The following is a 16,723-nucleotide window of genomic DNA, read 5'->3' on the forward strand; positions in this document are numbered from 1 at the left end:
TGAAGCCCAGACCCAAGGCCATGTAACATGATCCATCCCTCCCCCAAACAACATTCTCTTTGCCCACCTGCTCTGAAATCGACACAACACACAAGATCCACGCAATCCTTTTTAATGTAGACTAGGCTTGAGAGGTGAGGGGAGGCTGTATAACTGTGCACGTGATCTGAGCAGGAGAAATTCCCAAAATAAGCTACTCCCCCGCCCTCTCTTTCCCTTTCCTTTCCCCTCTCCTCTCCATGGGATGGTGCATTGAAGCAGCAGCTGGAGGCACCTAGGCCTCTGGTATTCCCAGAAGCCTCTCAATGGCAGCATGAATGTCTCCTCCTGTGGCCATGAGGGCCTGAAGATTGGCATCGCGATTAGCAAAGCCCATGGCCTTCAGATGCTCCAGCTCTTGCTGGCAGCGGTCTTCAGCGAGGGGACACGAGGACGATGAGGACTGGGTAGACTGCGGGCAGGCACTGGCCAGAGCGTGGAGGAGCTGCAGAACAGCCAGGGTGGGCTGCACAGCGTCTGCTCTGTGACCCTGTCCTCTGCCCCTGGTTTCAGAAACTCCTCTGGCCCCATGTGGTCTAACTGGACACCATAAACATGGTTCCAACCCAGGTACCTCCCTGGACAGTATCTGCAGGCCCTTTTCTATCTGGATCAATGCCTGCAGTGCCCGTGGGTTGGTGAGTATGGGAAGGAGTGGCATATGATGTCGCAGGGGGCTGCCTGTTGCCAGCTGGTGTAGCAGAGCTGGATTCTGCTGCAGGACATGTAAGGCTCTGCGCAAGACAGAGGGTGATGGTCTCAGCTGACTTGCTGGAGTGGCTTTCCCAATGGGTTGCTGGCTCTCCTGGGAGGGAAGATTCTGGCCTAAGTCTGATAGTCCAGTCCTACAAACTGCACTGGCCTGGTTTGAATTTACATCCCTGGCTTGAGCAGCTACTCCTGCACTGACTTCCTGTGCCAATGGCCTGGCAGGTGTGGAGACTGTGGGTGCCGTGGTGGTGATGTTAGTACAACTGTGAGGATTGATGCCCCTTCTGCAAGGCTCTGAATCTGGGTTGTGGCCTTTGGAGGCAACCAGAGGGGCCAGAGTGGACAGCATGAGATGCTGGATATCAGAGAAGACCGGACGCATAGCATTGTCACCACCTGGCACTGCCTTCAAGGCTTCCAGCCCCCGCTTGTCCACCTGCAGGAGTTCCTGTTGCCGGGCCGGGTTCTGCAAGTTTTCCAGAGCCTTAAGAGCTGGCTCAGGTTTCGGTACTGGCCTTGAGGATTCAGGAACATAGCTGGCATTGGCTGGTTTCTCACTTGCCAGACCTTGAACCACAGGGTCTTCTAATGATGGCCCCGTGGGCTCAGGCACAACCATGAGGAGTTGAGCCAGCTGGCCAAAGAAGTCGGCTAATTCAGGAGAGGTCCGGGCCAGCTGGCCCAGCCTGCCTAGCATCCTAGCACTCTCTGAGGTGGATGGATCTGGACGATGGGTGCAGTGGCCAGCAGGGCTGGGCAGAGTGCTGGGACTGGGCAGAATGCCTTTCCCACGGCTCCTCACCACCAGGTGGACCGTGGTGCCATCAAGGACGCCTCGCTGGCTCAGTATGTCTTGATCCCGGAGGATCTTTCCAGTGAAGATGAGCACCAGTCTGTCAGTATCACAGTGAAAACGTTTGGAGATCTGCTTCTTAAAGTGGTGGATGCTGCTATTTTCTGCCAACATAAATTCCTGGCTGTCTTGTGGGGTCTTGACAGACACTCTGATGATGCGTGATGGTGGCTCCCGACCAGACACCAGCTGACTGTCCCCTGCTTCTTCCCTAGCCCGTGACATATTTCCTCAAGAGCAGAGTTTAGGGCCCCCTGAGGACCTTAAGAAATCTAGATGTAGCACTGAACACACCTGAGCACAGGGACCAGTAGGTGTTCCGTGATGTCCTCTCACCCAAGTCCTGTGGAGACCACCTCCAAGTGTAGTCCTGGAGCCACCCGGCTCCCGTGGGGTAGCAGCTGCCCTCTCCGGAGCCAGCCTCAGGGGAGATGATGTCAGTGATGAGGTCACAGTTGAGAGGTAGACCTGAATGGGGGAAGGGCAGTAGTCTCTACCACCTGTCTAAAGTTGGCTTTCTATCAGATTTAATTTAAAAAACAGTAGAAAAAATTTAAATGTTCTTGTCTAAAAACAGGACTTCCGAGGTGGCAGAAGTGGTAAAGAACCTTCCTGCCAATGCAGAAGATATAAGAGGTGTGCATTCAATCCCTGGGTTGGGAAGATTCCCTGGAGGAGGAAATGGCAACCCACTCCAGTATTCTTGCCTGGAAAAATCCCATGGACCGAAAAGCCTGGAGGGCTAAGTCCATAGGGTTGGAAAGAGTCAAACACAAATGAAGCGGCTTAGCATGCAGCACGTCTAAAAACATGTTTTGTGCCAATCTATCTCACTATTGAAAATCATACCACCTGGAGTTTGATAGATGAATAAAGCTCAACCAAAAATGTTCTAGTCTAATAACTAGCTTCAGTTCAGTTCAGTTCATTTCAGTCACTCAGTTGTGTCCGACTCTTTGCGACTCCATGAATTACACCACACCAGGCCTCCCTGTCCATCACCAGCTCCCGGAGTTCACTCAGACTCACGTCTATCGAGTCCATGATGCCATCCAGCCATCTCATCTTCTGTCGTCCCCTTCTCCTCCTGCTCCCAATCCCTCCTTGCATCACAGACTTCTCCAATGAGTCAACTCTTCGCATGAGGTAGCCAAAGTACTGGAGTTTCAGCCTTAGCATAATTCCTTCCAAAGAAATCCCAGAGCTGATCTCCTTCAGAATGGACTGGTTGGATCTCCTTGCAGTCCAAGGGACACTCAGGAGTCTTCTCCAACACCACAGTTCAAAAGCATCAATTCTTCGGCACTCAGCCTTCTTCACACTCCAACTCTTACATCCATACACGATCACTGGAAAAACCATAGCCTTGACTAGACGGACACTTGTTGGCAAAGTAATATCTCTGCTTTTGAATATGCTATCTAGGTTGGTCATAACTTTTCTTCCAAGGAGTAAGCGTTTTTTAACTAGCTAAGGAAGTGCCAATTTTAGTCACCTATCTTGTACTAGGGCTTTCAGGTAGCACAGTAGTAAAGAATCCACCTGCCAATACTGGAGACCAAAGAGACACGGCTTCAGACCCTGGGTCAGGAAGATATCCTGGAATAGGAAATGACAACTCACAAACCACTGTTCTTGCCTGGGAAATCCCCTGGACAGAGGAGCTTGGTGGGCTACATAGTACATGGGTTGTAAAGAGCTGGACAAGACTGAGCATGCGTGCGCACAGTCACTATATACTACCTATGCCCTAGTCAGGCATAAAGTTTCTATTTCTATATGAAGAGACTCAAAATATGAGTAATTAATCTACCCAGCCTCACAGGGGTCTTGAGGTAGCTTTCAACTCTGAGGCTCCCCAGACTGGGTAACCCATCTGTTATACATGGTTTTAAGTGAGACGGCATAATGTTTGCAAAGAACTTGGAAATGCAGTTATTCTATGATCTCAACTCCCAGAGGGTCAGAGCTAAAACAAGAGAAATTAATGAAAAAGTAATGATTTGACTTACTGTCTTTTTGACTTCAGTTCAGTTCAATTCAGTCACTCAGTCGTGCCTGACTCTTTGTGACCCCATGGACTGCAGCACACCAGGCTTCCTTGTCCATCACCAACTCCCAGAGTTCACTCAAACTCATGTCCATTGAGTCGGTGACGCCATCCAACCATCTCATCCTCTGTCGTCCCCTTCTCCTCCTGCCTTCAATCTTTCCCAGCATCAGGGTCTTTTCAATGAGTCAGTTTTTCGCATCAGGTGGCCAAAGTATTGGAGTTTCAGCTTCAACATCAGTCCTTCCGATGAATATTCAGGACTGGTTTCCTTTAGGATGGACTGGATGGATCTTCCTCTTTGACTTAACAGTTATGTCATTTGAGGTATATATGACAAATAGAATTGTTCCTAGGGAGGGTACATATTTCAGCTATAAAAGCAGGTAACAGTAACTGTCTAAGGCACTGCTTTGACTGCTCCAGTCAGGTGAGCCCCAAGAGTAAATTCTGTCTAATACCTGCAAAAATTATGTTTTTTCACTGTGAAGATGGCTACATCAAGCTGTCTGAGGCTTTTTCCATTATATACTTGACTATTTTTTTCTGATTCTAGAGTTTCAAAGGACTACAAAGGTAGGATTTGGTCGCCTAAACTCCCATCTCTAGAAGATTGTTAGATGTGGGCAACATGAACACCTAGATCCTCCTAAAACTACATTGCTTATAATATATTAAGATGTATTCTTAAAATTCAGTTGGTGTGAATGAATGTTTTCCAAGTCCAACCCATATCAAGCCTATGATAAGTTGCAATTTTGAAAAAGATTTTCAGTCCCAATAAATTTTACAGAGTGATCCTTACGGCTGGCTGGAAGCAACAGCTTAGTGGGCCTCCTCTGGTAATGTCCAGGCCTTAAGAAAATTTCTATTATATAAATATTAGTACCAAACCCAGTTCCCATTGGGGATTCCATTTGGATTGCCCTCAGCAGAATCAGATATTCAAGCTAATGTTTCTGGCTTTTCCTTAGCTAACATTCAGTTCAGTTCAGTTCAGTTACTCAGTCGTGTCTGACTCTTTGTGACCCCATGAATTGCAGCACACCAGGCCTCCCTGTCCATCACCAACTCCCAGAGTTCATTCAAACTCATGTCCATTGAGTCAGAGATGCCATCCAGCCGTCTCATCCTCTGTCGTCCCCTTCTCCTCCTGCCCCCAATCCCTCCCAGCATCAGAGTCTTTTCCAATGAGTCAACTCTTCACATGAGGTGGCCAGAGTACTGGAGTTTCAGCTTTAGCATCATTCTTTCCAAAGAAATCCCAGGGCTGATCTCCTTCAGAATGTACTGGTTGGATCTCCTTGCAGTCCAAGGGACTCTCAAGAGTCTTCTCCAACACCACAGTTCAAAAGTATCAATTCTTCAGCGCTCAGCTTTCTTCACAGTCCAACTCGCACATCCATACATGATCACTGGAAAAACCATAGCCTTGACTAGACGGACCTTTGTTGGCAAAGTAATGTCCCTTTTTCAATATGCTATCTAGGTTGGTCATAATTTTCCTTCCAGGGAGTAAGTGTCTTTTAATTTCATGGCTGCAATCACCATTTGCAGTGATTTTGGAGCCCCAAAAAATAAAGTCTGACACTGTTTCCACTGTTTCCCCATCTATTTCCCATGAAGTGATGGGACCAGATGCCATGATCTTAATTTTCTGAATGTTGAGCTTTAAGCCAACTTTTCTACTCTCCACTTTCACTTTCATCAAGAGGCTTTTTAGTTCCTCTTCACTTTCTGCCATAAGGTTGGGGTCATCTGCATATCTGAGGTTCTTGATATTTCTCCCGGCAATCTTGATTTCAGCTTGTGCTTCTTCCAGCCCAGCGTTTCTCATGATGTACTCTGCATATAAGTTAAATAAGCAGAGTGACAATATACAGCCTTGGCGTACTCCATAGCTAGTACATTAATGTGTATCTGAGGTTGAAGAACATGCCAGGTAACAATTGTCCAGAATCACATTTGTGCATCACATGGTTCCAGAGAGTTTTTTCCCTCATACTCTTTAGGTGAACTGTCCTTCTTCTTCCTTTCTCTTCTACAGGCTCCATTTTCAGTGCCTAAATATCTCCTACTCAAGCTGATAGCCTTCCCCAGTTCAGTTACACACTTGTGTCTCAAGGTGGGTGTTTTGATCAAATAGGACTTGCTAAGTTTCCCCCAGTTTACCACACCTAGTTCATATTATTCTTTAGTTGTTTATGCTGTTAGTTCTTCTTCCTGGAGCAGGCCCTTTATCTAAATTATTTTGGGCAATTGAGCAGGAGGTAACAAGAAAAATTTCCTGAGTCTTATGTCTCTTAAAAATAATCAGCCTAAATTAATTCTTGTGTTAAAGACACATTTTGGGGTGGCAAATTTTATTCTCCAATGAGATGAATCTGGAGCTGGTCTATATTGGAATTCTTTGCTGTCACAGTAAGGGGAATAATACATAGCAATGAATAGCCTTGACTTTCTAATACTTAGTAATAATACATAGCCTTAACTTTCTCTCCACAAACCTGTTTTTCCCAGTCTCTGCCATGTCAATTAACTTTACAACCAAGACAGTTTATTTCAGAAGAGGATCTCAAACTTGCCATTTGCTCAAGTTCTCTTTGTTCTTCTAGTAAAATTTTCATTCATCCAGATCCAGGAATCACCTTCAGTTTCTTTCTTTTCACATTGCTACGTATCAGCAAGTACTATGAGTTTTTCTTTCAAGTATATTCTGAATCTGTTCACCTTAATACTTCCCATACTGCAATAGCATAGCCTCCTGGCTGGTTTCCCTATTTTCTTTCTTGGTCCATTTTTACTAATTCCAATAGCAGTGTTTTGTGCTAGTCTCAGTCTATCACTGATGTTGAGGCTGGGCTTGGCCTTGTGATTCTTATTGTGATTGCAAGAAGCCCTCAGCAATAGCCATCAGGGAACTTTGAAAGAGACAAAGTTTCTTACAAGTCCTGCAGGTTATGTGCACACTTGGGACCATAAAACAAGGTCATTGGTAGAGAGAGAGCAAATGTATATGGGGCTTTTCTTTTATTAGGCTCAAGGGTGGGCACAGAGGGTTTCATGGGCTCACTTTCTGTTGTTGTTGGTTTTTAATTATAGGATAATTGCTTTACAAGTTTGTGTTTGTTTTTGCCATACAACAACATGAATCAGCCATAATGGGCTCACTATTGGATTTAAAACTTAAGAAAAATTTAAATAATGAGAAGAGAAAAGATAAGTGGCACAAATGATCAGTTACAAAAATCAGCCATGACCTCTAAAACAAAGGAATATCAGAGAGCATGTACCCTGGCCTTTTACGTAGTCCTGTGGCTAACAATGTGTTTTGGGGGAAATAGCCCTATTTGAAATGGGACGTCTCTTTGATTTGGATGACTGGGCAGCCAAGCCCCAATTAGGTACTTGCGTTACTAAAAAAGTAAAAGAAAAAAACTGTTTGGGCTGACAGAACAAGTAGCCACTGTGATCTTTTAAAAATATAGACACGTGTACCCCAATGTTCATCACAGCACTGTTTACAATAGCCAGGACATGGAAGCAACCTAGATGTCCATCAGCAGATGAATGGATAAGAAAGCTATGGTACATATACACAATGGAATATTACTCAGCCATTAAAAAGATACATTTGAATCAGTTTTAATGAGGTGGATGAAACTTGACCCCACCCCTTGAGCACCCTTCTCCAGTCACAGGAGACTTCCTGTATTTTTGTTCCTGCTGGCTTTCTAATTATTAACTCTATTCCCTGGGAGCTCTTGCTTTGGCTAACTCACATCTCTGCTTAAATGCTCTCTTGGGTGATGGTCTCCCTGATTAGACCCTAGAACAGTTCATTGTCAGTTTTCCTCTTTACCCCGTGTTTCTTCTTAGGATCTCCCTGTGCTTAAATTATATGGATTTCTTGGTGACTGTCCCCTCTCTGTTGGCTTTATGAAGGCAGGGTTTTGTGATCTAGAACACCTCTTATCACCGAGACACAGGACAGGACTCCAGCATAGAGAGGGTGTTTAATTACTATTGTGCTGGGTGTACTTAGTCTTGAAGTTGTGTCTGAATCTTTGTGACCTCATGGACTGTAGCCCACCAGGCTCCTCTGCCTATGGGGATTCTCCAGGCGAGAATACTGGAATGGGTTGTCAAGCCCTCCTCCAGGGGATCTTTCCAACCCAAGGACTGAACCCAGGTCACCCAATGCAGGCGGATTCTTTACTGACTGGGCCGCCAGGGAAGCTGTCCCCATCTGATCAGAAAGCATTATAAATTCAGTCTCCAAAACATGTTTTGAGTTGTTCACTTCTTGCCATCTGCCCTTGTGGAGAACCTAACCTAAGCCAATACCATCTCCCAGCTGAATGACTACAGGAGTCTGCTGCCTTGACCCCCCTGCCACCCCAGCCACCCTCTCAGTCATGTGCCACATAAGACGAGAGTAAAATCCACACGCGAAACAAAGCCCTGGCGAATTCTGCACTCACCTGTTTCTCATGTCACCTGGAAACACTTTCCTTCTCATTCTCTCTACTCTGGACACCTGGCTTTCTTTCCTTTTTCTTCAGGTGTATCAGGCTCTAACCAAACTCAGGGAACTCTTTTATAGTTTCCCCTCTGCCTGAAACTTCTTCTCCCAGCTCTCTGAATATCTGGCTTCTTTCAAGTCTCTGCATAAATACTTCCACCAAAGAGATACGCTTTGACCACTCTTCTAAAAATATATCCCTTCCCCCTTATATACACTAACAATATGCCTTGTTTATTCCCTTCATGAAATGAATTTTACTTGTTATTTAATAATTATTTATTCAGTAGAAATTGATATAGAATAGAAATAAAAGGTGTTTTCTCTAGAAACACTGACCCAGATCCTGGCTGCAGCCCCATCATTTACTAGCTGTGCAACTTTGGACTAATCCCACATAACTATTCCTTGCTTTACTCATCCGTCAAATAGGTCTAGAAATAACACCTGCTTTATAGCGCTGTAGGAGTTAAATGGGTAAATAGGCATAAAGCCTATATAAGAAAGCAACACAACACTGTAAAGCAACTATCTCCAATTAAAAATAAAAAATAAAATAAAAGTTTACAGAAAAGTGCCTAGTTCTCAGTGAGTGCTGTGTTAGGTATTACTTTTATTTCTCTCTTCCTTTTTTCTAGGGAGGTCTGTTATCCCTGCTATATTGTAAGCTCCTTAAAGCAGAAAACACATCTTGTTCACTATTGTATTTCTACTACTCTTGGCATATATGAAATGTTTAGGAAGTATTTATTAAACTTATGAATTCCAAAAGGATACTTAATAACTTGCAAAGAAATTTCATGACATAGTGTCATGTTGGAAAGGCAGATTATTATGCACAATATAATCACAATTTTGTAAAATATGTGGAAAGACAACCATCATGGTGTTAGCAGTGTTATCTGGATAGTGGAATTATTGCTGACTTTCATATTCTTATTTTACTTATCTGTATTATCTACTATGCATATACATTATGCATAATATATTCTATCATATATATATTTCTTTTAAACTGAGGAAACAAGTCATGGATCTAGTAAAGAGGTTTAATTATTAGAAGAGTAGAAATTTTATTTTTCACTAATGCATTGTTTGCACAAGAATCAAACTAAAATAATAATTCATAGTGTACTGGTGACATAGTAGTTTCACCACAGCAATATCCGTTCTGGAAATAGACTGCAAATATGTAGTGCTTAAACTGAAGCTAGACTTATGTGAAGAAATTACAGTTCTTTAAAGAGAAACAAGTGAATCTTGAATGGAAACAGTCTTTATTTTAAAAGGAAAGATTGTCTATTGCAAATCCCTCAATTCTTCTCTAATATTCATATATTCATACATAATTAAAAGCCAGTGAAGGTCTCCTTTGGTCTTATATGGAATATAGAGTATATTTAAAAAATAAAATTGGACAATGGCATTATGCAAAGGAATAATGATTTAAGCATTGAGTATTTTGTCACTAAATATTTCAAAATTAAAACTGAAGTCTGTGATAGCTTATGGTGAATGGTGAACAGTGCCACTGGATCCATGGTCTCCGAAGGAGAAGATTTAACTCCAAGACCAAAGACAGGTCTCAGTCACTGAGAGCTTTGTGCGCAAAATTTTATTTAGAGTGACAGGACCAAGAAAGCTTCTGACATAGACATCAGAAGGGGATAGGAGAGTACCTGCCTCACTAATTTAAGGTCTATACTTTTCAACTAGCTGCTGAGAATAGATAAAAAGAATATTTCAAGATTGTACAAGCTCCACCAGAACCTTTTCCAAGGCATACATCCTGAAATAACTTTGGCACAAGATTAGCCAGGGAGATGGTTCTGGACAACATCTCTGGGTGAGATATACTGTGGCTATGTAATCAAGGGTACAAGTCTTGAGAAACAGGTTCCCAGACAAGGTTTGTTACAATTATAATCATTAGCATGGAGCCTAAGAAAAGCATTTCCATGAGTAAGAGGTTGTGCTGTGTGATCACTGGGAAACAAAGGCCAGCTCTTGGGTAAGATATATTGTTGCACAAGGCTTAAGGAAAGCATGAGTGAGAATGTTCAGTTCAGTTCAGTTCAGTGGCTCAGTCCTGTCCGACTCTTTGCGACCCCATGAATCGCAGCACACCAGGCCTCCCTGTCCATCATCAACTCCCAGAGTTCACGCAGACTCACGCCCGTTGAGTAAGTGATGCCATCCAGCCATCTCATCCTCTGTGTTATCCCCTTCTTCTCCTGCCCCCAATCCCTCCCAGCATCAGAGTCTTTTCCAATGAGTCAACTCTTCACATGAGGTGGCCAAAGTACTGGATTTCAGCTTTAGCATCATTCCTTCCAAAGAAATCCCAGGGCTGATCTCCTCCAGAATGGACTGGTTGGATCTCCTTGCAGTCCAAGGGACTCTCAAGAGTTTTCTCCAACACCACAGTTCAAAAGCATCAATTCTTCAGTGCTCAGCTTTCTTCACAGTCCAATTCTCACATCCATACATGATTACTGGAAAAACCATAGCCTTGACTAGACGGACCTTAGTCGGCAAAGCAATGTCTCTGCTTTTGAATATGCTATCTAGGTTGCTCATAACTTTTCTTCCAAGGAGTAAGCATCTTTTAATTTCATGGCTTTAGTCACCATCCACAGTGATTTTGGAACCCCCCAAAATAAAGTCTGACACTGTTTCCACTGTTTCCCCATCTATTTCCCATGAAGTGATGGGACCAGATGCCATGATCTTCGTTTTCTGAATGTTGAGCTTTAAGGCAACTTTTTCACTCTCCTCTTTTACTTTCATCAAGAGGCTTTTTAGTTCCTCTTCACTTTCTGCCAAAAGGGTGGTGTCATCTGCATATCTGCTGCTGCTAAGTCACTTCAGTCGTGTCCGACTCTGTGTGACCCCATAGACGGCAGCCCACCAGGCTCCCCCGTCCCTGGGATTCTCCAGGCAAGAACACTGGAGTGGGTCATCATTTCCTTCTCCAATGCATGAAAGTGAAAAGTGAAAGGGAAGTCGCTCAGTCGTGTCCGACTCTTTGCGACCCCATGGACCGCATCCTACCAGGCTCCTCTGTCCATGGGATTTTCCAGGCAAGAGTACTGGAGTGGGGTGCCATCGCCTTCTCCCTGCATATCTGAGGTTCTTGATATTTCTCCCTGCAATCTTGATTCCAGCTTGTGTTTCTTCCAGTCCAGCGTTTCTCATGATGTACTCTGCATATAAGTTAAATAAGCAAGGTGACAATGTACAGCCTTGATGTACTCCTTTTCCTATTTGGAACCAGTCTGTTGTTCCATGTCCAGTTCTAACTGTTGCTTCCTGAGTAATGCTCAAAATTCTCCAAGCCAGGCTTCAGCAATGCATGAACTGTGAACTTCCTGATGTTCAAGCTGGTTTTAGAAAAGGCAGAGGAACCAGAGATCAAATTGCCAACATCCTCTGGATCATGCAAAAAGCAAGAGAGTTCCAGAAAAACATCTATTTCTGCTTTATTGACTATGCCAAAGCCTTTGACTGTGTGGATCACAATAAACTGTGGAAAATTCTGAGAGAAATGGGAATACCAGACCACCTGACCTGCCTCTTGAGAAATCTTGAGAATGTTCACCTCCTCCTTAAAGGACCTTGGACCACCTGGCTAAGCTTTAGCTCTTTCATCCCCCATTTTTTTATTTAGGAGAATATGGTTGCCAGGGAAAGGGGCAGAGAAATCATTCTATAACTTCTTCCTGCTGGTAAGGGGCACAGACAATAAATTGTTGAGGCAGCACATTCTCCTTACCCTTATATTGAGGATCTCTGATCCAGGATCCCCAAGTAATAGCTGGAGGAGTCTGTGACAATCATAGGAGCTTGAATAATCATTTGTAACTTAAGTACTTCATGCTGCTTAGATACAAAATTCATTATACAGTTACAGATATAAGGAGCAAACAACAAGAATAAGATAATTACAATTACTACACTCAAGATAGTTTTCCACCAAGGAGAGCTTGTAAACCATGATGGCATCTGCGACCAGAGTGGAACATCAACGTAGTCCATTTTGAAGAGTGACCAGAATCTCTGCATCACCATTACTTTGTCTTTGAAGACATTGTATCCTTTAGAAGGAACAAACTAGACAAGTAGATTAAAAGGCAGAGACCAAAAATCAGTAAAAGAACTATTGTAATCAGCAGTCCAAGCAAGAATAGGAATCAGGTTACATTTGCTAGTAACTTTGATCTTGGTCTAGATACAGTCAGTCAACACTTGGGCTGCCCTGTTTATAAGAATGAAGCCATCTGGCATGTTCATATACATTTTGAATATAGGTATAACAAATTCAGTTAGTAGTTGAGAGAGTGACAACCTGAGCCTTAACAGACAAAATAAATCTTACCATTTCTTTTTAGGAGAATTAATCTGAACCACAACATACACAGCTGTTTTAAAGAGACTTATAGCCAGGTAACCGGAGAAGGCAATGGCACCCCACTCCAGTACACTTGCCTGGAAAACCCCTGGATGGAGGAGCCTGGAAGGCTGCAGTCCATGGAGTTGCTGAGGGTCAGACACGGTTGAGTGACTTCCCTTTCACTTTTCACTTTCATGCTTTGGAGAAGGAAATGGCAACCCACTCTAGTACTCTTGCCTGGAGAATCTCAGGGACGGGGGAGCCTGGTGGGCTGCTGTCTATGGGGTCACACAGAGTCGGACACAACTGAAGTGACTTAGCATAGCCAGGTAGCCAGTTGTCTAAGTCTGTCCAAGCAAGCTTTAGCCTCTTATTGTGGTATTAATGTATAAGCCAAAGTAGCTGTCACCATCAACAATTTTAGTGTTTTTCTAAGAATAAGAAGATGCAAGAATTTGGGTTCAAGAAAATCTTTACCTGAAAATACTTAACTATCATGCAAAGGCCTGTTTTGTCCTTTTTTTTTTTTTTTTTTTTTTTTTTTTCAGAACACAGAGCGAGTGCCTAATCTCTGATTTTCACCCTGAACTCCTTTCAGGGGATGTTGATGGTCAGCAGCTATAGCGTCCATGATTAATCTTTGTAGAGGCAAATGGCAAGCGCCAGTTTCCAGTCACAGGGCCCCTTTATGGCCATGAGTTTGACCATGGTTGGGGGGCATTTCATGACCATCTTGTCCTACAGTGCTGGGAAGGCTTGTTCTCAAGTCTATCACAGATTTCACCGATAGGCCTCTCAATGTCCTGTTACTGGACTAGGCCCTGTGACTAGCAAAAGTCTCTGGACAGCTCCTGTCTCACTAGTCCCTTGGTCCAGGAAAATATTCCCTCTTGTTGTTTCTTCTCATATACAGAGTCACACCATTATAGCTGTGGATTTCATACGGACTATATACCATCTTTATGCCAGTGGCTCAGTCACATATTGATAATGTAAGGGACAACATGTTGAAATAAGCAGTATAGAAAACAATATATTAGTAGCAATAGTAAAATCATGAGTAAGGACTTAGTCAAGAACTCAGGTATAGGCTAGTGACATCTCCAGGTCATCCGATTTAAGTTTGTTAAATGACTATAGCCTGCTGTTAGATCCTGGAGCATCTGACCTTTATTCAAAGACTGGTTACTGAAATAAGCTTTAGAAACAAACTCAGAATGTCATTTTTAATAACTGAATTAAATCTCTTAGCAAGAGAACCACAAGAAACTCAGAAGTGAATCTTAGTAAATGCAGTCCTTAATTCATAAAACTAGAACTTAATATGCAGTGAAACATAATAGATGCTATTGGCCTGACATCAGTTGGGTGGATTTTTCTTTTAGAGGTCCCCAGTATACTTTGAGATTTCTGTATATGTCAGGAGACAGTCTTTTTTACCTTGATGAGGCTGTTGAGAACCCAAGTGTCTCAATTTCTAGAGAGACAAGGCAGAGAGAAAAGAAAAATATTCTAATTTTACCCACAGGTGTAAATCACTAAACTGTTTTAAGACATCAGTGACTTGAGAAGAATTTCTTTATATATGAAAACAAAGATTAGAAGCCAGCGATATGTCAGACAAAAAATCATGAAACTTGCAATCATATTTAGCAGTCTATTTAATCTCATGCAACTGATCCCTTTGTTCTGCCATCCTTACCCAAAGACAGAGGATGCCAGTGAAAGCGGTAGTCTCCCAAATTGTGAAGCTTTTTTTGCCAATATCAGTATGACTTGTCCAGCAAACTGGGTGCTCCAATCACTGGAGATTACAGAAAACACATTTTAACCATGTCTTCTCCATTGTGGGACATTAACCCTGAAGCCAGGAAAGGCTTTTTCTTATCAAATAAAAGTGAGTGTTTCAGGGAGCTGGGAAAAGCCAAGCGGCCATCTTGGATTTCCCATAGCCCCAGCTATTTGGTTTATAGCCATTGTTTATCCATTTTAAGCTCCCTGATGAGGGGTTAATTTTTGTAGAAGCAGAGTGAGTTTTTTCCATGTGTGACATAGTCTGTTATCAAAAGCCATATTCCAAGAAAACTTTGTTCTTTTAACAGGGAGAGAAAACCAAATCCCAGCTTACATTCACTGCGAAGCAATAGTTGACTAAGCAATACTTAGTCAAAGTAACAATACAAGAGTTCAAAGCTCAGGTTAACGTCTTAAGAAACATGCACCATGCACAAAACTCTCTTCCACTTGTCACAAACCTTTTATTTTATACTTTCTGCACTTATCACATCCTTTGCCAGTTTTAGAGATGAGTCACCTGTAGGTTTAGACTTACTTTCTTTTTCCTTAATAGAATGTAATTCCATTTATTATATCTTTTTATTAAAAACACACATCTTACTTTCCTTTAGCAACCTTGAACAGTACTTTATATCATCATTTTGTAGCTTGGTAAATATAAATCACCCAAAGTTATGTCATTTTAAAAGTATCTTCACAATGTCTGTGTTAATTAGATCAACAAACAGACATCAATACCAGGTATCAATTCAGTAGCGAATATTTCCCAGTTTATACAAGACTGAAATTCATTTTGTTTAATTTTCTTGAATTTAGAACTGTTTGCTTTCTAAGCTCTTCTCTTTAGGCCAATTAAATGCAGCTCACTGATAATTAACCTTTAGCAATTTTGTTCAAGGATGGAGATACGTGAAGACGCATAAATCTGGACAGAGACCTCACAATTTTCTGCTTGAAATTTAAAATGTCTCTTTGCACACACACCCCCTCTTTTTCTCCCATTGGCTTTAAGTTCTACCAATTTGATCATGGCAGGAGTCCCAGACAGAGTGGGCTGTGTATCTCAAGGACATGATAAGAGGTAATGTCAGGTTTTTTCCCAGGTAGGTTTCTGTTTCTCAGGCAGGATTGGAGCTTCAGAAAAATTATTTTAATAAGCCAGCTTTTTCCTAATTGCACGTGCAAAAAGAATCAGCTTTGCAATTTCAAAAAGATTTCATTTTAACCAGTTTTCTCCAGAGGCTAAAGAATATCATGGCCATTCAATGTCAAAAATGTCATCCTTCCTTTTTGTGGTCATAATTTCATATCTAAAATGTTTAAACCAGAGAGTGTTAAAGTTGGCTCTGATGACGGGTAGACTGACTGATGAGATGTTGTACCAGCAGGGATTGTCTCTCTGGGCAGGTGAGATCTTCTCTTATAGCAAAGAAATCCTGTATATAAGGGACTTTTTAGGCTCCGGGGATCAAACTTATTCCAGTTTTTCTAAGATACAATTCAAAGGGGTGGTTCTGGAACTGTTAGCTCCCATTGGTACGAGAGAAAAAAGCGGTGCCCAATTCGGTGGCTTTTTTCTACCAGAAGTGTCCCTCCCTGCTGTAGATGGGTGTGGAGACAGGTCTTCCACCTAAGCTTCCTTCCCTGGCCAAAGTTAACCTGTCTCTTACTGACACAGGTGTCTCACTGTCATCTCTCCTTGTTCTACCACTGAGGAGGGGTGGAGATGCACCAGGGGCAGACCTGACGGCATCCCAGAGTGATGTCCAGTTTCTCACCATTAAAACCTTGCCTTGATTTCCCCTTTTCTTCTGGTGCCACCCGGGGTAGAACAGAGTAGCCTTCTGGAATGTCTCCCAAGCTAAGACCACGAGGGGAAACATCCGCCTTTTATGTGCCTGTGCACATCTTTGAGCATATTCCTGACCACAGACGAAGTTGTAAGCCAAAAAGGGAGTCACAAAGGGACGAAGAGAAAACCCAAGATGTCCCTTCTGAGAGCTGCCACGTGAGTCTATGTGATAACAAACGGGGTGATGGAGGGCCAGTCTGTGAGGAAAAAATAATCTTTCATATTTATGAAGTGTCAAGGCCAATCTTTCTATTCCTGTCCAACAGATTGTACAAAAAGAATACCTAGGGAGTTGAGACAAGAGCCGCTGGAGAGCTTTCTGTGGTCCTCTAAGAGCTAGTGCTACCAAGGGAAGAAGCCTGCTACATTTCCAACCTGCCCAAATCTGGGGTTCCGTGATCTGTGTCCTCAGGAATCTCATGCTCACCAGTAATGTCTCCATCCATACAGTCCGGAGGCATAGCCATGACGAGAATTTGCCTCTGGGTCTCTGGTGTCAAGAT

At 42.9% G+C, this 16,723-nt stretch overlaps 1 protein-coding gene across 1 annotated transcript; it reads right to left on the minus strand.

Moving 5' to 3' along the window:
* On the minus strand, positions 275–1,991 carry UBQLN3 (ubiquilin 3). Its single transcript, XM_005689899.3, has one exon. It carries the CDS (start codon positions 1,826–1,828, stop codon positions 275–277), a length of 1,554 nt encoding a protein of 517 aa, XP_005689956.2. The 5' UTR covers positions 1,829–1,991.

This window comes from Capra hircus, chromosome 15 (genome assembly GCF_001704415.2).
Source record: "Capra hircus breed San Clemente chromosome 15, ASM170441v1, whole genome shotgun sequence".
Classification (NCBI taxonomy): domain Eukaryota; kingdom Metazoa; phylum Chordata; class Mammalia; order Artiodactyla; family Bovidae; genus Capra; species Capra hircus.